At 45.9% G+C, this 25,000-nt stretch overlaps 1 protein-coding gene across 1 annotated transcript; it reads right to left on the bottom strand.

The window, feature by feature from the left end:
- Positions 1–3,984: 3,984 nt before the first annotated feature.
- Positions 3,985–24,997, bottom strand: pgap1 (post-GPI attachment to proteins inositol deacylase 1; the record flags this gene model as incomplete). The annotated part of the gene is made up of 24 exons (XM_056575362.1): positions 3,985–8,112; positions 8,462–8,566; positions 9,335–9,555; positions 10,063–10,113; positions 10,300–10,435; positions 11,206–11,433; positions 14,600–14,784; positions 15,192–15,230; positions 16,565–16,670; positions 17,438–17,504; positions 17,604–17,655; positions 17,731–17,804; positions 17,984–18,059; positions 18,254–18,331; positions 18,492–18,543; positions 18,816–18,865; positions 19,356–19,439; positions 19,718–19,776; positions 19,958–20,063; positions 21,377–21,443; positions 21,527–21,579; positions 21,923–22,083; positions 22,838–23,009; positions 24,953–24,997. Coding segments are annotated over 24 exons (2,406 nt in total), but the record flags the coding sequence as incomplete, so codon positions are not given.
- Positions 24,998–25,000: the final 3 nt, after the last annotated feature.

Below are 25,000 nucleotides of genomic sequence, written 5' to 3'. Positions count from 1 at the left end.
CGAGGGGGCGGCGACTTAAGGGGATAGACCCGTCCCGCAGAGAGAAAGAGAGAGAGAGAGAGAGAGAGAGAGAGAGAGAGAGAGAGAGAGAGAGAGAGAGAGAGAGAGAGAGAGGGGGGGGGGGGGAGAGAGACGCAGAGAGAGGGGGGGAGAGAGAGATCGAGTTTTTGTGTGTGTGTGTGTGTGTGTGTGTGTGTGTGTGTGTGTGTGTGTGTGTGTGTGTGTGTGTGTGTGTGTGTGTGTGTGTGTGTGTGTGTGCGTGTGTGTGTGCGTGCGTGCGTGCGTGCGTGCGTGCGTGCGTGCGTGCGTGCGTGCGTGCGTGCGTGCGTGCGTGCGTGCGTGCGTGCGTGCGTGCGTGCGTGCGTGCGTGCGTGCGTGTGTGTGTGTGTGTGTGTGTGTGTGTGAGAGAGAGGGAGAGATACTGCAACGTATCGTAGCAACCTGTGGATATAGATTATATGCACAATGCTCTAGATCGGTTCTCCAAGTTTTTCCAAACAACACCATCATCAGCCTGAAGTGATGCTGACTCATACATTTTCTTTATGACACAACCATCGAGTATCGAAGCGGTTTGAGGAGCAGACCTATGGCGTCCTGCAGATGTCGTTAAAAAGTAAGGATCAATGTATCAGAATCCGAATCAGTTACTTTTACAGTACACATGAGTAAGGCTTTGTTCCTCAACAGCTAGATAGCAGCAACAATACAAAGTAAAAATAAAGGTACAACTAAAAAAATAATAAAAGCTGCAAGCAGCATTTTACGGGTGCCAAGCCTAAAGCCGACCAATAAGACCCTTTCAGACCATTAAGACCCTAACAGACCATTAAGACCTTTTTGTTTGCCTACGCTTGACAACACTGGAATAGCCTCAGCTTGGATCTGGTGATGGGCAAACAAATTTTCATGACCTTATGTCAAAGAGTCTTTAAAGTTTTAAATTGATTGCTTTAGCGCCCCCTATCATATTATTTTGATGACATTTAGCCTGGTTAATCATGTCTGATGCTTCTTTAAACAAACCAAGTTTGGTGATGATTGACTCAAGCCTTTTTCACCTAACATTGATTGAGCTAATTTGGACGTCCAGCCACCATTTTGTTCCAGGTTCTTGGACAAATGTCTCCAGGATTTCATGACTGTTGAAGAAAAAGGTCAGAAAATATGTCTGTCCAAAGCCTGCATTTTCAGTTAACTGATTTAGCTCCCCCTATCGCCCGATTTGGGTACAATTTGGAGAGGTTGCATTTTCAGTTAATGTTTTACCGCTCTATAGCCTGATATGGATACAATTTGGAGGGTTTCATCTTGACCCATGTGCCTTTGACTAAACCAATGTTGATGATGATGATTGGTTTAAGTTAACCTTGTCTTTTGGCATTAAGTTAATTTTGGATGCATTTGAGCCTCTGGCGGCCATGTTGCTTTGTCAACATGCCCATTTTACTTGAGCAGTTGGACCTTTGGGCCCCAACTTCCACTAATTTGGTCCCGCTCAAATCAAACATTCCGTCTATGAACTGTGGTGATTTTAGTCACATGCCACGCCCATTTCTATGCCATGCCTTAATTGGAAATATGTTGAGTCTTTTTACAAGTCAATGGCTTCTGGGTGCTTTAATATTTATTTTACAGACTTCCCTTTATATGTCAGATTGAAGACATTGATCCTAAGCTGTTATGTGCTATAGGATTTTTGTCTAAGCGAAAATACCTAGGATCCTTATGGAATTGAGTGTTTTTAACAAAGTTCGAGATAGTCGTAGATCATCGAAATAAAGTTATAGGTTTTTGAGGCATATTTGTTCAACATGAGGATATGCATATGTGAACCAAGTTTCATGACACTACGTCAAAAGCGGTTATGAGATAGGCTATGTTTGTTCAAAGTTTGCATTTTTGGACTGTCGCTAAAGCGCCACATTTGGGCCAATCAGTGCATTATAGGTTTTTGAGGCATATTTGTTCAACATGAGGATATGCATATGTGAACCAAGTTTCATGACACTACGTCAAAAGCGGTTATGAGATAGGCTATGTTTGTTCAAAGTTTGCATTTTTGGACTGTCGCTAAAGCGCCACATTTGGGCCAATCAGTGCAATATTTGCTTTTTGAGTCAGCTGTTTGAGTAGTAAGTTTCATAAAAAGCTTGCGAACGGTTTAGGCTGTGTAAGTCAAACATGGCGGAATAATAACAATAATAAAAACACTAACAATTACAATAGGTTGCCTTCGCACTTTGTGCTTGGCACCCTAATAAGTAGCAGCATATACAGATCACAATAATAAATATTAATAATAAAATAAGATTAAGTAATTAATCATAAGAGAAATTAAGAGAGTGGTACTAGGTAATACTATATACTATAAACAAAACCAGAATCATCCCCAGTCTTACCAGTTTACTATAAAATATAAATATAGAGCCCCACTAAATAGGACACTTATATCTTACCTCATCCCATTGCTCATCAGGTCTTCAATAGGCTGCATGATCTCTTCCGCATGGGAAGTTTTTAGCAGTTGGACAAGGTTTGACCAACTGCTTAAAACTCCCCATTGAAGAGATCACGGATCCTAGCGGCTGAGAAACGGCAATACTCAAGGACAAGACGAGTATTCATCTTTGACAGTGTTGGAGCTGGGCTCCAGTCTCTGCCGCAGTCTGTGGGGACAGCGCCCCCCAGCTGCCAAACAGCGCAGACGCAACAGGGGAGGGGAACTGTGTAGGCTGCGTTCTAAATCGCATACTTATTTTTTTCCTTCTTTTTTTGACGTTTTATCCTTTTTATTGTAGAGTGAGTAAGACAGGAAGGTATGTGAGAGAGCGGGGAAGACATGCAGCAAAGGCCCACATACGTACTGTTGCACACAGTAGCCTACAATTGGGACATACTACAGGTACACTGATCAGAACACCTGCAGGGCCAGCCATCGACACCCGGAGGCTCAGGACGTAAGATACTCATGTGACGTATCTTCTGCTTCAAAGCATGTGGGTTAGAAGAGCCTAAAGCATGCTGGCTTGCATATTGTGAAATGCGACCGGATGTAGTCCAACATCCTGGTATTTTTTGCATGCTGTATTTTCTTAGCTATGTATTGGGACATACTATATGTTTCAATAGTAGACAGTCCTACATAGTTGCCCAGGGGGAACCAGACCAATGTGTGCTCGGGCATCTGGCCGTCTGTCCATTCAGACAGATCTCCAAGATGGCTGCTGTTGAGGTGTCCCCTGTTCTGTGCTCTGATTGGTTGATTGGTTGGAGGGTCCAGCAGTGGTTTGGTGTTTGCCCGATGATAAGGGCCCTTGGAAACTGAGAATGAACTAAGAGGTCCAGGGTTGCGGTGGGAAAGTCAAAATCATAAGATCTTTCCCCCAAAGAGAAACAGCCTCATGGATAATGGTGGCTCTCGCTCACACTCCTGCCCACTCATATTTATGGACATAGATCCTAATAAGTATGATTGTATGGAAAATAATTGTGGGTCATTTATGTTTTGGTGAATTGATTATTGGTGGGACGGCCTTATTTCCTCACCTTTGGCAAAGGATGGTCCAGTGTGACCAAAAGGAGATAAGAAAGGAAGCTTTGAAGCACCTTGGAAGCATGAAGAGGATTCAAACAGCTGTTATCAGTGCTCCCACTTCAATACTTCCAGGACACTTCAGTCAGTCAGGAACCTTCCTAAGCAAAACAAGACTATCAACCGTCTGTTGATGTCAGGCTACCTACAGATATCATTAAACAATAGCCTGAGATTGGCGTTTATCGGATGAAATTGACGGAAAATTAAAAGCAGTGGATCCCCTTATTTGCCTTGTGATTAATAAGGTTATTATCTTTAACGTGAAGTCTCCGATGTAATCCAAAAATTACCCATCGCATTATTTATTATTTAAATTACCCGTTTCTTAAAATTGTTTTTATTTTAAACATAAATCAGAAAATACACAATAAATCACACAGATTACAACGTTATCATCTTAACTTTTATTAATTACATCACTTCTGCTTAAAAAATTGCACGGTTTCCCATTCTCTGTGACATCATTTAAAAATCTACAAACATAGAAGCAATCCCTTTGTCAAGAACCTGAGGAATATATACTTCATACCTCACACCTAAACCCCCACCATGAACACAAACAGCTTTTGAGATACAGTATACCAATAGTTTAGTTTCAAATAACCACCAGTAATGAAAAACTTAGCAAAAATCTAACGCTTACGATAAGGACCAACCAACAGCAAGAGTTGGTTTATCTTAGAGTCACTCTGGGTAGATCACAACAAACAATTATAACGTATTAAAGAGATACACCACAATGCAGCATTCAGCACAACTGGCTCCAAATTAGTGTGTTCTCTAAAAAACATGATTATTTGGCCTTCAGCATCTGGACCGAATAAGCATAATGAGAGTGGATATGGGGGACTTGGGACTTGTGGGGAGTGTGAGCGTGTGCGTGTTATCCTTTTACAAGCCACCTGACCAACATATTGTCAAAGCACTTACAGTTGATCACTTAACTTGATGACCACCGACTCTAACCAGCTCAACACAACGATGGTTGCATACTAGTGACCAGGTTAGGACAACAACAGTTGGATTGATACTCCAGTCACCATCCACCACACCAGTAGTCACAAATGATCACATTCAGAGTTTGAAAACCCAACAACACTTTGTGTTCTTTATTTTTGCTGTTAATTTCATCGTGTGTAAATAAACTAACATGAACACCCTCTAACTCCAGCCGTCTCGAGGTTGAAAATAGTTTCTCTTTAGAAATGTCAGCTTTAAAAATGAATGCGCTGAAGACAGCAAACTGTTTTGTTTCGTTTTTTTAAAACAGAAGAGGCCAATGTATAAAAATGTTTACTAAAACGACATTCAGAACTGATAACGCTCAACTATCCATTAGAAATACAATATAATTATCCTGCAACGTTATCCACAGTGAACCACATATTTTCCCATAATATATCCAGGATTTCGTACAATTTCCAGAATTCTGGAGAAACGCATTTTCGGCAAGTTGAAATTTACAGCAATAATTATTTTGTGTAAAAAAAAGAATCACTTTATATGACGTTCCTTTTTCTGGTACTTTGATAAAACAGCCATGGAGTTGTAGGACTACACTATCTGAATGTGAGCCTTTAAGTCATTTCCTTTAAGCATTTGCTGGTGAGTTTTCTCAGACAGGACTTCATAATAATGAAAAGAGAAAGAGTGACATGGAATCTGCCATGGTTAGAACTTTATAGCTTTCTGAATAAATAAAAAAACATAACCACTGTTCAATACAAATATATCCAATAACAATAATCTGGTCATAAGAAAATAATAGACTAGAAAATTCATCTTGGCAACCAATTGCTTTCATATAAAAAGGATATGCTACAGAATAACAAAACATGAGTCAGGTTTAAGAATCAAATCGGTGGGACATGTCATCGTAAACTTTGTTTGTTATGTGCATTACTTATAGTTAACACTCAGATAAAGGAACATAATACTAGGGCTTTTACTCAGGTCATGGTAGTCCAGCCCTGTGGTAATTCTGTGTGGCCTCTAAAAAGCATAAACAAAAATATGCCATCGAATAAAAATTGCAGTTTCTACGATTAATTGGGATTTTGCTAAACCTTTGAGTAATTTCAAACCTGCTGGTTTGAAATTACTCAAAAAGTGGATTATAAATGTTTATTGTTTAATACAACTTATTAACTTCATCTAAAGTTAAAAAGAGTAATCAACGGCACAGATTGAAGCTCAAGGGTTCCAGAAAAAGGTTTAATATAAAGTGGTTTGACGTGTGGTTTGTCAGTAACCATTGGGCAACAGCATTGGAACACCACTCAGCAGTGCACCACAGAGTATCATTTCAAAGTAAAGGTCCCTTAAGCTTTTTTTGTGTAACTATCACATGGTCACAGTGAACACAATATAAAAAATCCCATCTATATATGTAACAAAACCTGTAAAACAAAACCACACATGTCAACTTCTACTAAATAGTACGACAAAGTTATTCTGGTAGAAAAGCCACATTTGGAATGAGGCAGGTTTTGTGAATCTCAAAGCACTCGCGCGCACACACGCACACACTTTATCCATGCCTATAGTCTCGATTTGTTCGCCAGAACTGACCACTGAACAGAGTTCTGCTCCAGAACTGTAATCTGAACAGAGATTTTTTTTTCCCAGAACTTCACATTCAGGCAGCAACTCTCACGCGACGTGGCCTCAGTACTCCAGCAGTTCCCCTCTCAGAGAGGGGGGGGCTGTATCTCCACCAGGAGGAGATGGAGTGCACTGGTTGACATGCTGTCTCTATACTGGGAGCCCATGTTCCCAGTAAGGACCTCTGGGGAATGGAAGGCAGGCTGTGGACTGAATGCAGCACTTGGATGGAGGAGTGGGGAGGCGGGAAGGCACTGTAGTTGCTATGACGGTTAGCGTGACGAGGGCAGACGCACCAGCAGGGAGTGCCGGCGTGACGCGGCACCAGGCAGGAAACCAATCAGCGTCTTCAGGACTTCGGACGATAGGCCATCCGACTTCCTGTACCGATGAAGACACACCTCCCATAGACCTGCTTGTGTGATTACACGTCAGCTGAAGGGGATGGATGGACCCAGAGGAAGAGCCAGCCGTGGTGGCAGGCGCCCTCCCAGCACTGAGGGCCATCCACAGAGCAACGCGGCAGAGTGAGGGGGAACAGTCTTAACCAGGAGTGGATGGGACAGATAAAGTTCATCTGCCACCAGCTTGAGTCCTGAAGGAAGAGAGAGCCGGGATGCCATTAGGCCCTAGCTACCAGTACAACAGAGTCCTGCCTCTAGCTACCAGTACAACAGAGTCCTGCCTCTAGCTACCAGTACAACAGAGTCCTGCCTCTAGCTACCAGTACAACAGAGTCCTGCCTCTAGCTACCAGTACAACAGAGTCCAGGCCCTAGCTACCAGTACAACAGAGTCCTGCCTCTAGCTACCAGTAGAACAGAGTCCAGGCCCTAGCTACCAGTACAACAGAGTCCAGGCTCTAGCTACCAGTACAACAGAGTCCAGGTTCCGCTTTATTCAACTCCACGACGATACAGGGGATGTTTGATAAATATACTTGGCCTCCAGACAACTACAGTATGGTCTCAAAAAGAACCCTTAGTGTAAGAGCTGCGCTGTCTGTTCAGATTGAACGGACGGACAGAAACGCCAACGCAGCACTAATGTTGTAGACCACCAGACTCAACATCCCCCAATATAAACTAAATCAATAAACTAAAACACAAAAAAAAGCCACAAAACACCAGCGACGTTAGCAGTGCCACCATGTAGTGTGCTCCTCACACGCACACGTATGTACTTGTTAATGGCCCCGATACCATTTGTCAACCTAGAGCCCACCTAAACATACACAGAGTAAGGCAAAGGGTCTAGATCCATCAGGGCTTCAGTACTGGTCCCCATCACTCCCAGGTCGTTCTCCCAGCATGTTGGTAATCATTGGTTACCATGGCAGCTCCTGGTACTGAACTGGGAGCTTCCTAAACCATGTACGAGCAATAGCTCTGCTCCCATGGCAACCAGATAACCCCTCCTTCCTGTGGGGGCGTCTAATTGGATGTTTGCTCCATGATGGGTTTTATTTAGGCATCCAGTCGGGTTGGGATGAGTTGAAGTGAAATTATTGAGATGATCCAGTTAGTGTTCTGCAGCTGACAAGGTTGAGATAAGGTCGTCAAGGGAACGTATTCCAGGTAGTTCACTGACCAGGCCCACTAGGCAGTGAGACAGTTAGTGGCCTCATTGAGGCAGTGAGACAGGTAGTGGCCTCACTGAGGCAGTGAGACAGGTAGTGGCCTCACTGAGGCAGTGAGACAGGTAGTGGCCTCACTGAGGCAGTGAGAGAGTCTGTGTGTTTGGAGTGAGGGACCGATACCGTCCGACTGCTGTCAGAGGAGACAGGATACGGCCAGCGGGACCAGCGCTGCGGACAGGAAGTAGGTCACTCTGTAGAGATGGAGCGGAGAGAAGGTCACCATGGCAACGCAGAGGGGCAGGGGGAGGTGGCAAACCACGCGGAGGAGTTTGCTGGAACAAAAGATTGGGACCAATCAAAAAACAGTGGCCAACTTTCTGTTTCCAAAAATACTACCAAAGCAATCCCCAGATAATTGCCAACTACATCAAGAGCAAGCTTACAGACATAGCCATCTTTACTCTAGTTCCGTAGTTATTTCTCTGCAATTAGACAGCGATATGGTCGGGGGACTAGACTTTAATCAACTCAGTTTACTATTAAGAGAAATAATGATACAACAAATAAACATATCAGCTGCAGTGAATGAGCTGGACGACTGCAGCCAGCAGAGAGAGAGAGAGAGAGAGAGAGCGAGAGCGAGAGCGAGAGCGAGAGCGAGAGCGAGAGCGAGAGAGCTACCTGTGGCTCAGTGCATGACAGCTGCAGTCGATGAGCAGGACCATGGCAGCGAGCAGAGGCAGAGTGTGCGGCCAGAGTGAGTCTGGGTCCAGCCGGGGAGAGTACCTGGTCATAGACAGAGAGGACTGGTAACCTAGCAACAGGTCTGTTCATAGAGAGAGAGGACTGGTAACCTAGCAACATGTCTGTTCATATAGAGAGAGGACTGGTTACCTAGCAACAGGTCTGTGAATAGAGAGAGGACTGATAACCTAGCAACAGGTCTGTTCATATAGAGAGAGGACTGGTAACCTAGCAACTACTCTGTTCATAGAGAGAGAGGACTGGTATCCTAGCAACAGGTCTGTTAATAGAGAGGACTGATAACCTAGCAACAGGTCTGTTCATATAGAGCGAGGACTAGTAACCTAGGAACAGGTCTGTTCATAGAGAGAAAGGACTGGTAACCTAGCAACAAGTCTGTTCATAGAGAGAAAGGACTGGTAACCTAGCAACAAGTCTGTTCATAAAGAGCGAGGACTAGTAACCTAGCAACAGGTCTGTTCATAGAGAGAAAGGACTGGTAACATAGCAACAAGTCTGTTCATAGAGAGAAAGGACTGGTAACCTAGCAACTAGTCTGTTCATATATGGCGAGAGGACTGGTAACCTAGCAACAATCACGTTGTTTCGGCTATAAAATTAAAGATGGCGTAGTTGATGAATTCAGTTTGAAACAGGGCAGTATTAGTTAGTAGTAAGATTGCTTTTGAGAGCATCATGGTGTGGTTAAGATCAAGGCAAGGATTTTAGGGACAACAACAACATTATAATTATGCAGAGCATCATTAGAAAGGGTCAACAACAACAGCAGCAGCCGGCAGCCTCTAGTACCTCAGGTTGCGGGCCCAGTGGAGCAGCGAGGGCGCGCTGAGCATGATGGGTAATGTGAAGAGGGCAGACAGGGAGAGGTGGAGCTGGAGGTCGCTCCTCACCTGGTGCAGGAGGCCCTCCGACAGCAGCGCCCCCCCGCCGTTCCTCTGTCTGGAGACCCCCGGGGGGGCCGCCCCCGTCCCCGCACCGTTCTCCTCCCCCCCGTTGTTCTTCTCCGGCGCCTGCGGGCGGCAGCGTTGGACATTCAGTGGAGTTTTTTTAAAGAAAACCACCACATTTTTGCGTTGCTTTATGATGGAGGGAGATAGACGTGAAGGTATGGGAGACGCAGGGGAGGACATGCAGGGGAGGACCACGGGCAGGGAGCGGAACCCAGCCTGCTGCCATCAGGACCAAGCCTCAACAGCCCCATGACGTGCCCCCGGGTGTAGTCCACCGGGGGGGCTGGCACACCGATCTATACAGCACACGTCGGGGTGGACACGCCCACTTGTGATGTCACGGGGGGGGCAGCTAATAACAATACACCTGGTGGCATGTCATGGGACCTTCAATGGTACGCTCTACTCAATATTAAACGGTAACCATAGCAAGGGCCTCACCAGGGCAGAGGCTTCACTGCTAGCGTGATACATGCCCCAATGCCCCCCCCCTGCCCCCACCACCTGCCCATTACTATTCTGTGTGTTGATATCCTGTGAGTTCATAACAGCTCTCGTTGATCTCACCAGATTCAGCATGTGACTCAGAGAGCGTTCAGTCATCTGTAGACGGACGACCTGGACACACGGGGAGACATCATTACACACACACACACACACACACACACACACACACACACACACACACACACACACACACACACACACACACACACACACACACACACACACACACACACACACACACACACACACACACACACACACACACACCAGTCTGCAGAGTTCTGTCCTCCCACTCACCCTGTAGAGGTGAATCAGGAAGGCACTGAAGATTGCAACGGCCCCACAGGAAGTCCCGCCCACTATGCTGAGGACCAGGAAGAGGAGGGCCTGCCTCCGCCGGCCCAGAGTCCCACAGTCCGGGGCCACCGACGGTCTGGGAGACCCAGGGAGCATACGTTAGATGGGTCCGATTCCAGCGGTTACAAGTGTATTCCTCAAACAAGACAGTTCAAAGGCGTTCATGAATTCAATTTCCTAAATCAGATTTTAATTTGCAATAATGTCCAGAATGTACCGTACCCCTTCGTTTTAAAGGCACCCAGTGCAACTTTATGTAAACATTCAATGAAAAATAAACATTCAATTTCTAGTCTTTTTTACACGTAGTAAGTTTCAATAACTCCATACCATTACATATCGACATTCAAGGATCAAAGATGAGACGTCGTTGTGTGGTGAGAACTGATAGAAAATCGTAAACAACAACAATCGCCGGTGGGGAGAAGCCATTTTTCCATTGACTGGAAGCCTGCTTTATTTATTGTAGGTTACAAAAAATAAAGAAAATGGCGGCATTGTTGTTGTTATCGATTTTCTATCAGTTCTCACCACTCAACGACGTCTCATCTTTGCTGCTTGAATGTCGGTATGTAATGGTATGGAGTTATTGAAACTTACTACGTGTAAAAAAGACTAGAAATTGAATGTTTATTTTTAAGCCTCGAAAGTTGCACTGGGTGCCTTTAACATCAAGCTATGATTCCAGTTCCCTTGACAACCTCTCCAGTATGACTCATATTACTGAGCATGTGTTTTGAGGCGTCAGGGTAGCTCACTTCCTGTAGTTTGTTGATATTATAATCCCATGCAGAAAACATAAAGAAATATGAGCAAAGAGGCCTCCCAGTGTGACCCCCCCCCCACCTGGTCAGAGGAGCCGCGGCCAGGGAGAGGAGGGCCAGGGAGAGACGCAGCAGGGCGCTGCCCCAGAACGCCAGCGTGGCCCCCAGGAGGTACAGCAGGGGCCCGAGGAGGTGGGGCCACTCGTCCACGGGCCCCCCCTCCAGGGTGGAGTGGTCGGGGGCAGTGGGGGGTAGGGCGTCCATGGCGGGGAGGCCCAGCGCCGACCAGGCCTCCTGGAACTGGCTGCACCTACGGAGGGGGAGGGGGGAGGTTACAACCATGAGCAGAACCAGAGAACCAGGACCAGAGACCCCCAGATGGACTGGATCAGAACCAGGACCAGAGACCCCCAGATGGACTGGAGCAGAACCAGGACCAGAGACCCCCAGATGGACTGGAGCAGAACCAGAGAACCAGGACCAGAGACCCCCAGATGGTAGGGTCCCGGATTAGGGGGCAATAAGGAAACACAGCAACCTTAAAGGTTGCATAGGTGATTTGCTTTTTTGGCCATTTTTGCAAAATTACTTGAAATCCTTATCATAACCCGCTTACAGCCACTGAGTTAGAAGTACTGACATGAAAATTAAACTTGTCAATCATCTGTGGAACGTGCAGGGCTCGAAAAACTCCAGCCAATCATATCCATTGCCACCGAGTTTCATTGGACAGTAAGTACGTCAATCAAACGGTCGTACTGCACTCCCCCTCCCCCCCTCCCCCGCGCCCCGCGCGCGACCCCTTCGTGCAGTACTCGTGACCCAGAGCTCGTGACCCAGAGCAAGCTCCTGTTTGTTGTTATCCTGCGGTATCTACTGGAACTAGTTAATCCACATTTGGACCTAGCAGTAGAAGACAATTTCCATGGCAGACAAGACGCCACCACCACCACCACCACCACCACCACCAGCAAAGAGAAGGAAAACTCTTTTTCAGAGAGTAATTGATAATAAAAACGCTGAAAGAGAAAAACTGAAATCAAGAATAATCCTAGGCGCTGCTTTTGAACGTTGGCGGCAACTGAAGGACGAGAAGGGTCTAAAAACCGATGCTTGTGTGGCGGTTGACCTAGTTTCAAAGTTTATACCGTTTATACTCGGTAATACCGGTGTTGAGGCGAGTGTATTACTCGGTGTGAAAATGTCCACACCGCGGCAACCCTAGTGAAAACCAGGACTTCAAATACAATTATATGAAACAAACATACATTTTCTAAAAATAGTATTGATTTATGTGACCGTTTAATGTTTATAACATCTGGTGCAACCATAGCCGCGAGAACGTATTCTCAGCAGGGGGTGCTGGAAAAAAAAACCCGGCCTGCACTAGACTCGCAACTCGTCACATTGATAAAAAAAGATATATAGCAGCGCAGCTCAATTACACCAGTGCATGCGCGCACAGTTGAAAATCGATCGTTGTGTTCACTTCCTTCACACCATGGTTCACATCCAGCTGCTCACAGAACAAGTTTAGCGCACCACCGCTACCCTCACACTTTTTCATATAACCTTTTTTCAGCACTAGGACATATGAGCATTAAATAAATGCTGCGTCTCAACATGCCTTGGACAGCAGCGAGGATGACTCGCTTTGCCACGGGCCGAAACAGTTCGGAGCGACCACAGCCAGAGCGAACACAGCGGGGCAGAGGAGTGTCAGGAAGTCTTTGGTGTACACATCAGTACGGCCTATTTGCACTACTGTTTAGTGGCAATGCAGTGTTTTATTCTATGCCTTTTTATTTTCGTATATTATTTCAATTAATACAATTTATTTATTCATGAAATCAAGATCTGGTCTTCAAATCTTTTTTCCAAATATAGGTCGTATTACAATGGGGTTTGTGTTTATATTAGGACCAATACGGTACAGCGGATGCTCACATGACGTTAAGCATTTCCTGGTGCATAATGTGACGCTTCAGAACCTAAAATCCCGTTTCTCCCCGTTGATACGACAACACATAACCGGCGTTTTCAGAAATCTCCACTATGGTTTTTAGAAATGATCGTTTTCTGTGATAAGACAGGGCCTCGGACAGGGGGTGTTGCAGCACCCCCAAAACCCCTACTTCCCGCGGTACTGGGTGCAATTTACAGCTGAATGTAGTGCCATGTTGTTAAACGAAAACCTACGCTAGCCTGGCTCGCTCTCGCGCATCTCTGTTCGCGCTCGTGCATGATTGCGCGTCCAGGTACTTGGAATGGGTGGAGTCAGAGTCAGCGTTGAAGGGGAGGGGGTAGGACCATTTGAGTTGTGTATTTTCAAAATCTGCTGGCGTTTCGCAAATCGCGTACCCAACCTTTAAAGATCCCATATCATGCTTTTCTACAATTGCATTTGGGGTACTACAAGAATAGGGTTTGATGCGTGCATGTTAGAAATACCCCTTATTATTCACACACCGTTCATTTATGCAAAACCATTTTCAGCGTCTTTCAAAAGCGGATTTGTATCATGTTGCTGAAAGGCCCCCCTCCCGAGGGGCCCAGTCTGATGTTATTGGTCAGCAGCACGCCCCCTCTGTTGCGATTGGCCTGCGCGTGTGTCGGCAAGTTCAAGTAGTGAACATTGCGGGTAGACAGGAGGCGGGACTTCTGCACCGCCCAAAGTTTGTATACCAACAAGCTGTTTCACGCACTTATTGAGGGGTGTTCTCGGTGGGCTCCAATACCCCCCCTGGTGAAACTTAGATTTTTTCAAGTTGAGCAGACATAAAACATGTATTTATATAAATACGTCATAACAGACTGAAGCAAAGGGAATAGTCGAAAAAGCACCACCCCTTTAAGAAGGATTCATCATTGCAGTGTTTGAAATGTGCCATTTTGTGACATCCTTGTTCGTCATGTTGAACTGTGGTTAGCAGTACAGTGTGTATCTTTGGTTAAATTTGAGGAAGTATTAAGAGGAAGATTCCCACGCGCGCGTGCGTGCGTGCGTGCGTGTGTGTGTGTGTGCTCGGTTGAGGTCCCCTCAGCGGCCGACGGAGGGCTAACCGGCATCACGTGTGCGTGTTTCATTTGTTTGTGCGCGCGCACACACACACAAATGTGTGTGTGTGTGTGTGTGTGTATCCACATACACACACACACACACACACACACACACACACAATGAGATTAGCAAATAATAAACTAAATCCATTCCATCATGATGGAAAGGAAGGAAAGGGGTTGCCGTCATGATTATTTTCTATTGCTCACAGACAGGTGACGCCACACCTCCCTGCACAGGGCAGTCAGGGTGAGGCGTCTCGCTCAGGGACACCTGTGGTCCATATGTGGCAGTCGAATGAATAGTGAAGAATAGAGTGAACGTCCATCATCATCATCATCATCATCATCATCGCCGGGGGGAAGGCTGTGCGGTTGTAGGGCAGTAGGGTCGCGGCTGTGTGATAGACTCGTACCCCAGCAGCAGGTGCAGGAGGTAGACGGGGAGGCCCACTTTGTGAGGCTGCAGGCCCCAGCCCACGGCCTGGCTGGCCTCCAGAGGCTTCCCGGTCCTGGCGATGGACCACAGCTGCCCCCCGCAGGCCAGCAGGAGCGTTACGGCCATGTACACGGGCAGCTGGGGCCCGCAGAACCGCAGGACCTGGAGGGGCAGAGCACAGGGAGGCTGGAGGAGTCCTCGAGCAGAACGAGCTAACAGCGCTCAAATCACTGTGTGTTGGAACGCAGCCACGACTTAATGCCCAGACAAGTCCTTCACAATGAAACGACGGCTTTAGGAATCAAATACCCACCAGTTGGCAGGTATACACATATGACACAATCACCTATTGTTAAAATTGTTTCCCTGATTGGGAAAAAAGCATCTTGATATTTGGAGTACAAAATACAGCTAATACAAACACTGATTCATCACTTCATTAGTATTTTTTCAACATAACGTCCTAAGAAACGTCAATTTCTCTAAACCCCTGCCACACCTCTCAGTGATGGCTCATGGGAAATGCAGACTTTTATCTGAAAACCTCTTGATACAGGACTGTATCTTACCTGTCCCATAACCCTCGGGAAAGAGGTCCTCACCAGCACCTACAGAGATAATAAGAAAACACTGATCAGTTAAACTGATGTTGTTGCATCCCAACAACTTAAAGGGCGGATATCATACCACCAGGTGTGAGTGTTATTAGCCGTTACAAGCCGTTTGAAAATCGACCTTTTCCTGTGTTTCTGTGACATCACAAGTGGGCGTGTCCACCGAGATGTACGATGGATGGATCAGCAACGTTTGCTTCAGTCCACTGGTTAGGCCGGTGGACTGATCCATCCAGCATATATCTAGGTGGACACGCCCACTTGTGATTTAAACAAGACTGCTAAGTCTTTGTGAATCTCAAAACAGACAAACAAGAGCATATGATTCACTGGGGTTTGCATTTAATTAAAGATATTTTTAATGGTAAACATTGGTCACTTGTCAGCTTCATCAGCTTATTCCATTTAAAAAAAAATAATATATGTTCCTCTTTCAAGCATGAATAAAGACACCAAGTCCCTCTGTCAACTGTGAGATCAAAATTCTTGAATAAAATAAGTAAAATATTATTAAAATATTAAAATAAATATTAAATAAATAAATAAGACACTAAGTCCCGTCTGCTGCTCGCGCCCCCCCCCCCTCATAGTGAGTCTCATAGTATTAAAACATGTTGTACTTGTTGATTAGCTCACGTTGTTATGGCAATGAATACGCCCTCAGCTGATAAAATAATGCCAGCGTTTTTTTTCAACTGAAAATTAGCACCCATGTCAACTTTTTCTGCTCCTTGCACCTCATCATGCTTATCATGCTACGCAGCATTACAAACCTACAAACCCCAGCCGACAAAAACATGAAGCAATTCAAGAAGAGGCATAGATAGAATCGCCTTGTGGTCAACTGTCATTTAAAAGTCATCTGACAGATTATGTCAAGGTTTTAAAATGATTATTATTATTAGCTGGTCATGTTATAACACAGCTGGAAATCGTGGATTATCTGATAAAGACTAGCAAGCCTTTTTGACAGACAAAACAGCAGAAACTATGTTAAGTGTGCTCGTGCTGCCTTTTTGGTTTTGTCAAACAGGAGACGCCCACCCACCAATCAGAGGTTAGAGATTCCTGCAGGAAGGTTGCGCTCGATTTCACTAGCCCATTTGTGCCTGTTCATTACAGCATCTATTCTCTCATTGCTTGTGTAAAAAAGGTAGAATATTAGATTTGAGGACGAAATGATAGGGTGGGCTAAGGCAAGTTTTGGGTGGGCTTGAGCCCACCCAAAAAAGGTCTTGCTTCGCCACTGATGTCCCCCCTTTAATATACTGAATCCCATTCCCATAACCTAGTCCTAGTGGCTGGTATTGATGGGAGCTGAGCCTTACCTTGTACTGGCAGTTTGGGGCGGTGTGCAGCTGAAGCAGAGCTGAGGAGGTGTTGCCCGGGCGACTGGTGTGGAGCATTCCCGAGATCTCAGTCACAGAAGGAACACTGGTGGAGGGAACGTAATCAGACACTACCTTAGGAGGGCCATCATAGTGGTCTGGTTTATGAGGGCGTAAAATAATGGGCTGGTTTATGAGGCCCATCATAGTGGGCTGGTTTATCAGCCCCATCATAGTGGGCTGGTTTATGAGACCCATCATGGTGGGCTGGTTTATGAGGCCCATCATAGTGGGCCAACGTATGAGACCCATCATAGTGGGCTGGTTTATGAGGCCCATCATAATGGGCTGGTTTATCAGGCCCATCAAAATGGGCTGGTTTATCAGGCACATCATAATGGGCTGGTTTATGAGGCCCATCATAGTGGGCCAACGTATGAGACCCATCATAGTGGGCTGGTTTATGAGGCCCATCATAGTGGGCTGGATTATGAGGCCCATCACAGTGGGCTGGTTTATGAGGGCTATCATAGTGGGCTGGTTTATGAGGCCCATCATAGTGGGCTGGTTTATGAGGCCCATCACAGTGGGCTGGTTTATGAGGGCCATCATCGTGAGCTGGTTTGTGAGGGCTATCATAATGCAGCCGTATAAGGGCCATGATCATGGGCTGGCTCACGAGGGCCCGGTTTTGTCCACTAGAACCTGTACATAAATGGTACACTTTTTTTAAGAACACACACACACACACACACACACACACACACACACACACACACACACACACACACACACACACACACACACACACACACACACACACACACACACACACACACACACACACACACACACACACACACACACACACACCTGGCAGTGGTTAAGAAGTCCTCTCTGAACCATGGCACCTTCATCCGGTACACGTTGGCCATTCTATCTGCAGAGCAACGTAATGAAATCCACATTCGCACCCGAGATTTATCTATACTTGTACCCATGCTAACATTCACAAGATCCAAAGCTCCAACCATCTTACCCTTTTGTACTTTGCAGTGGCTTGTGACCGTAATTCTGAAAGACTGGTAGACCTACGACACAAAGAGAGAAGTCAAGCTGTGAAGTCCCAGGTGGGGAATGCTCTGCGTGTCCCGACCGTCCCACACCTGGTGGAAGTGCTCCAGCTCCACAGTGTGCAGGAGTCCCGAGGAGTTCACCGTCACGTCACTGGAGGTCAACCCTGGACGGGCACACGTTCGTAAACACTTTAGCTCACGGGTTAAACACGGCAACTTAAGGAGCTCTAGGTACGATTTAAGAGCTATTATTATTCATCCACCGTTTCTGCTCTCTCTCTTTACAACTCTCCAAACCGTTCCTCCTGCAGCGTAACCAGAACAATAACCCTGAGTGACGTACCGAAGGAGAGGACGTGCGGCACGGAGACGGACACGGTCTGGGCCTCCTGTCTCTGCCACTCGCACTCCACCGTGAACTGGAAGACAAACACACAACCCATCGGCCACGTCAACGCTTACTGAAACAAAACTCACGTTGGACTGCTGTCCCATCTCTGAGATGAACCGTCTCAACTCCAGCCATACTGAATGTGTACTTGTGTTCCCATGGCTACGCACCACACACGTATTGTCAGAACTCACAGCACTTGGCTGCCGTTAGCGTCCTCACCTGCTTGCCGTTGAGGTTTGAGGCGGCGACCACCAGGTGAGAGACAGAAGACAGGTCGCTGAGGCTCAGGACGAGCACCTGTGTGGGCCAATCAGGACACAGCACGGTCAGACAGGAAGGTAATATGATATGATAGACTCAGATAGATCTGTGTCAACTTGTATCAGCACACCATGCCGTTGAGTGATTAAGTAGCTTCAGTTGTGCTAACTATCAACCAGCATAAGGAGGAAATGACCTTATATGGAGGTAGGAGTTCTGTTCCACGGGACAGGTCCACCGCACGAACACTGTTCAGAGAGACAGAGAAAATAACATTATTTAAAAATAATATATTAATCAACTTAGTTAAATGATTGGATTGACCCCACAATGCACCACAAAACCAAGTAAATAAAATATTGCTCCGTGTGCCCATGACATTCAAGCTGCAGCTAAAACTGGATCGGTGAAATGAGGAACATAATGTCATGATGACAATGTCCACAACAGTCCTGTCTGACAGGCTCATCTGGTTTTATATGCTAGAGTCATCATGAGTCAGTAAACAGAGTCCTCTTACCACATGGAGCCAGTCTTCTGGACACATCCATACACCCAGCTGGACATCTCCTACACAGCCACGCATGCACACACACACACAAGGCACACACTATGTCAACTAACCACGTTTCACATCATCAACAATGGCATATCCCTTGCAGTTAAGGGCACATAAAACGACCTTGATTACCTTATCCTACATATTGAGGCATGAACTGTATATTTCATGCCTGTATATTGTGTTTGTGTATGTCTATGTGTTTGCATATGCATGTGTGTGTGTTTAAGTATGCGTATATATGTGTATATGAATCACCCATCTTGATGTTGGTTCTGTTTGTCTTGTTTTTGTCCCTATTTTTAACTATAAGCGTCTACTTATGCATTAGCACTTTGTATTTATTGCATTGTTATTTTATCCTGTGTCCTTCCACTGCTGCTGGGCTGTTCTGCAACAAACACATTTCTCCTACGGGGGATTAATAAAGTTGTATCTTATCTTATCTTATTTAACCTCATCACAGGCCACACCGAACCAGGCCCAATGAAAGAGCCTCACCATATTGTTGCTGCGACAGTAGAAGTGGCTGTAAGCCTTCCTGCGACTGGACAGGGCAAACAGGAAGTACTTTGCCTGACCTTCCTGTTGGCGTCACATCCCCACCGGAGACAAATCAAACAAACACGTCTTCATTATGAATCCAAACATCTGGTAGTGTGCTGTTTGAAACAAACCTTGCATCCACAATGCATAGAACAAACTTACAAATTAGATTCACAAAACGTAGATTTATGAAAATAACAAATAATAGTCAAAGGGGTTTGGGTTTAGTAGCACTTTTAAGAGGATACATTTCATGCTAAAACCAACCCTTTTCTACAGCTGAATAGATAATATACCCGTTCCTGGGTCGACTCTACCTTGGGGGCGCTGTACGCCAGACGCAGTGCATTCACTTCATTCCACGCCTCAGGAGAATCTGCAGTAGGTAAACTAATTAAATGACAGACTGTAGATTTGCCTTTGATTTCAATTCCCATTAAGAATGTGACGGGTTTTCCGTTTGCCTTGAAATGAAAATAACTGCCTTCCTGCCCCTCTTCTCCCCCCTCCCCCTGGAGGGGGGGGGGGGGGGGGGGTACCGTGTGTGACGTGTGTACCTGGCAGGGGGAGGGGGGCCTCCGGGGTCTCATCCAGCATCCTGACGGGGTGTCTGATGAAGTGGTGGTGCAGCACCTCCATCCTCCTAACCACACTGTCTGTGAACTGAGCACCGCACACCCATTGGTCAGCTGCTCCATGGGAGGAGCTTAGAGATCAAGGAGAGTATAGTGGCAACCCAGTCTCACGGAAATACGTGACATGTAATTTAAACTATTCATTCGTGATCTGGGACACTTAATTTGAATTTTTTCGTGCCAAAAGCACAATTTTCTAACAATATGACAGCTTTTGGCCACCCGTTTCTACTTTCACCTTTGATTCTGGGAAATTGTGACAATTCAAGTATATATTAAACGCAGGTGCACTACTCTGTAGGCAAACCTCGAAGGATAAAAAGGTATCTGCTTCATCTCTACTTTTTCGAATGAGTTTGAAATTTGTGCTCTTGGCACGAAAAAAATTAAATTACGTGTCCCAGATCACGAATGAATAGATTAAATGACGTGACGTGACAGTGTCACATATTTCCGTGAGACTGGGTTGATAGTGGAGGAGGAGGATAGGGTGGCAGTCAGGGGGTCTCACTCCCAGCTGAAGGTTCAGGGGTTGAGCCATTCATCCACCCCAGTCTACCTGTAGGGCAGATCCTCTCCCCCCGACCTGCTCATTGACACCTTTCGTTTAAAATGCAAGTGCATTTTAGATGAAAGGTGTCAAATAGTACATGGTACAAATTAAAGCGTTTTAGGTGAATAGTACAAACCCGAGCTATATGGTGTTGGACGTTTTTTTTTCTTGTTATTTCAATAATAACAATAATTCAGTCAGAGGCCCTTTGGCAGTAAATTTATCCAATTGCACTGCGATACTGAAAGCATTTACAACAATTCAGTTAGGGCAATCTAATCTCAATCAATAGATGTCTGCATATAAACCTCACAAAGACTTGAATGCAGAATCTGTAAGCTACGGGACAGGATTTTAATATCGGAAGCATTCGGTTCTGGTTTGAGTTCCATCAACCAACAAGACTTGAGCAGACTGTGGTTACATGGTAAGGGCAGCTAAACAAACGTGTGCGGAGCAACAATCACCGAACCTATTGGCTACCGTCCGATGATGATTTAGCGTTTTATTAGTTTGATATCAATTTAAAAGAGACTAGCCGAAATTTTGTAGTCGTCGAAAATACGGAAAACAATAATGAATGAGAGAAAGCCTAGACCCGATAAATGCGTTATTGGTCTTCACCAGAACCCCAGAACTATGGTCCGTTACCCCCTGGGTAAATCATGGGGGAATGTTCCCTGAGATTTGGGGCAGTAAGACATAGCTGAGCGTGACTGCAGGTATCAACAGGGAGGCAGGTAAGGAGGAGGGTACTCCTGACCCCTGACCCAGCTCCTCATCCTCACCTGGTTGGTCTCGGGGTCGATGAGGTCAAAGAACGCTCGCACTGTGGCCAGGACCAGCTCTTTGCACCTGAACACAGAGCACAGAGAGCGCCTCTGTCAGACACACCAGAAGGAGAGACGGCGTGGTGGGAAGAAGAAGAGCCGTCTTACCAGACGATGGACAGGTGGTCGGTGGACACCCAGGTCCTGGGAACCGCAGTCGCCTGGGGGGGGGCACAGAGGAAAAGGTTGCAGATTGGGGAAGAAAGCACGTTTTCTCCCACACGGAGCTCTGCTGGTTTCATTGATTATTTGTAACCGTTAACATCAAACACAGAATCAGAATTCTGAATTCTGGGATTGCTGCCTCTGCAAAGAGATTTTACTTTTGAGAGCTTGAATTTCAACCTGCATTACACCTATTGGCCTCAGATCCTCACCCTAAATCTGACACAAAGCTCACCAAGCATCTACTGAAACACATAGCTTAACCATCTGGTAATTAACTTAACCAACGAGTCTGGTGGACAAACAGAGGGCGGTTCAGATTGATAACCGGAGTCGTACCACCAGAGACAGCTTGTTGGGGTCTCCCGGGGAGCAGGGCAGGGTCGTCAGGCCGGAGCGCACCTGGTAGTCACGGTAACCCCCCCCCACCGACAGCACAGTGACGTTGGCCAGGCTGTCCGCGTGCCTCACCCACCTCTCCCGCACCGCAGAGTAGAAGCCTAAACAAAATAGACACCAATAGAAACAGGGACATACACAATACTAGAGTGAAATGTATTATCTAATATGGGTTGGATTTGAGTTTATGAGGACCATAGTTAGGATGGTCGCACACAAAATAAGTGATCTGGGGTTAGTAGTAGTAAAAAAAAAAAAGAGTTCTTCAAAGAATGAGTTGGTCTAAACACAACGTTGGGAGGTTCCCTGTTCCACTGTAAGCATCCCTAAGGAGAAGGTGCAGCCCTCCCTCCCTCCACCACCACCATAGCCCCTCCATATGTCCACCCACCCATCTGCATTCCTGCTCTCTACACCTGCCTGCGCACCCATCTGTCTGTCTGCATACCAACCTAGCGGCCTGTCAATCCGGCAGGCTACTGTGGCCCGTGTGAGCATGTGACAGACAGACTGTCGGACAGACAGACAGAACGATAGACACTGAAATCCTCCCCGAGGGGGATTAAGGATACAACAGAAATAACGCAACAAAAAACACAATGGTTATTCGAATAATAGGTGACGTTATGTGACAATAGGATAAGTGACACCTAAATATAACATGTTAAATAAAGACAATAAAACAAAAAAAACGAATTGCATTTAAGGATTTACATTTGAGCGCAATTAACGGACCTAGGTAATTATTAAGGGTAAAAAAAAAAACATGACATTGCAAAGAACCTTGCAAAGTCTTTTAAAGTGCAGTCCTAAAGTGCGCGTGGTATCAGGTGATTACAGCGGTGGACCCCCTACCCAGCAGGTGTGTGTCCAGGGCCAGCACTGGGGCCAGGTGGGGGGAGGCCTGGGTGAGGATGAGGCTGACCAGCGGGGGGCTGAAGCGGGGCAGGGTGAAGAGAGCGCGGGCCACCACTCCGCCCATGGAGTGGCCCACCAGGACCACCGAGCGCGGCGGCCGCTCCTGGCCCTGGGGAGACGGGAGCAGGGCGTTATAAGGCAGGGCTTACCTCCAGCCAGGGATTCATTGGTGGAAGTACAGACAAAGTACCTGGTGGATAATACAGTTGAGAAACATGCATGCATTTAACTAAAATGAAACGTATTCAATCCATTTATACACGTCTATGGTCCTGTTTGACGTCTCGTGCTGCCAGTCTATGTGTTGGTTTGTGTTAGCAAAATGTATGCCATTTCCTTTGTATGTATGTATGTATGTATGTATGTATGTATGTATGTATGTATGTATGTATGTATGTATGTATGTATGTATGTATGTATGTATGTATGTATGTATGTATGTATGTATGTATGTATGTATGTATGTATGTATGTATGTATGTATGTATGTATGTATGTATGCATGTATGTATGTACAACATTTTTAAAATGTATCCAGTGACAGAATACAGAATACATGCCCAAAAATGTAATATGTAACGTATTCCGTTACATCACTCAATATTGTATTCTGAATACTTGGATTACTTCCACATTGAATTGCATATTATAAGTGTAGGAATGCGGCATCAAATCCTGCTTACTAAACAGGCCTATTGTGGTGTGCTCTTCTGTTCAAATGTGTTAGGCCCAAGTCTCCCTGAAAGTGCACTTTATTATGTAAAGATAATAATATGCTTTATTTGGGTGTCTGTCCAAATATCCAACAGACATTCCGTCTCCTCTTGACTCCATGTTGAGCCACGACTCATTTTCACCCGACGGTCCGATAAATATGCTACTAATCAAACAATATTCCCATAATGCGCGCGGCTGAGCGGGTGCCTGTTACGCCCAAAGAGGCGCTTTTTAGAACTGGATTGGACCGAGGTGCGTTCGCTTTCACATCTCAAGCAACCGTACCAGGGTTTGTTTGGAAGCAAACCGTGACCAGCTGTTCAGGGAGGTCTCGGTCGGCTGATTTAGTTCACATCAAAGTGAGGCGGTTGCATTCACACCAACGCAAACATACCGAACCAAGGGACCAAACCCGTTTAGTGCGCACTAAATGCTGTTGGTGTGAAAGCACGAATAAACTCGTGAAACAGAAGTATCGTCATGTGATCCATTGATTTCAACAATGTAACTGTATTCTAAATACCAACTATTTAAATTGTAACTAACGGAATACAGTTACTTATCATTTGTATTCGGAATACGTAACGCCGGTACATGTATTTCATTACTCCCCAACACTGAACAACATATTATTTTCGAAAGCAGATCTGTGGGACAGAGAATCCAAGATATCTGGTTGTGTCAGTAGCAGAATAGGACATATACACATGGATCGTATTAAACTTGACATATGAGACTGGATATTTCTAGTACTTGTGTTAAATAATAAATAGTATTACAGCCTAATTGATGTATTTCGATAGTTTAAATCATGGAATTTGAGATTTTGTCATGAGGCCCAACCGATAATTCTTTGAAATGGACTCAATGAGCAGGCCCATAATTAGTGTTCTGGGCGGCACCCGTCTGTCATGTCCGCACAACTCTGTGAAAAGGCTCCATTGGACTTTGCCTGGAACTTGGTGTTGAATAAAATTGTGAAATAGAATCATGGTTTAATTTTGTACGTCCTCAAAAGGCCTTACGACACTGAAGTTAAAGGGCAGAGATCCACATGCCCCCAGAGTGGACCAGTCCATCCGCTATGGGGCGTTTCATGGTGGTTTATAGACCGGTCCATCTGCTCAGGGGGATTTCACGGTTGTTTACAGACCGGTCGACCTGCTCAGGGGTGTTCCACTGTGCTTTACGGACCGGTCCACCTGCTCAGGGGTGCATCGTGGTGGTCTACGGACCGGTCCACCTGCTCAGGGGTGTATGGTGGTGGTTTACGGACCGGTCCACCTGCTCGGGGGTGCATCGTGGTGGTCTACAGGGCTGTCATTGTGTGCTGACCTTGTAGAGGCGCAGCACGGCCTTGATGCACTCGTGCAGGAAGAGGGT

This window comes from Gadus chalcogrammus, chromosome 17, assembly GCF_026213295.1.
Source record: "Gadus chalcogrammus isolate NIFS_2021 chromosome 17, NIFS_Gcha_1.0, whole genome shotgun sequence".
Classification (NCBI taxonomy): domain Eukaryota; kingdom Metazoa; phylum Chordata; class Actinopteri; order Gadiformes; family Gadidae; genus Gadus; species Gadus chalcogrammus.
The sequence above is the reverse complement of the archived record's forward strand: the minus strand, read 5'-3'. Positions and strand labels throughout refer to the sequence as shown.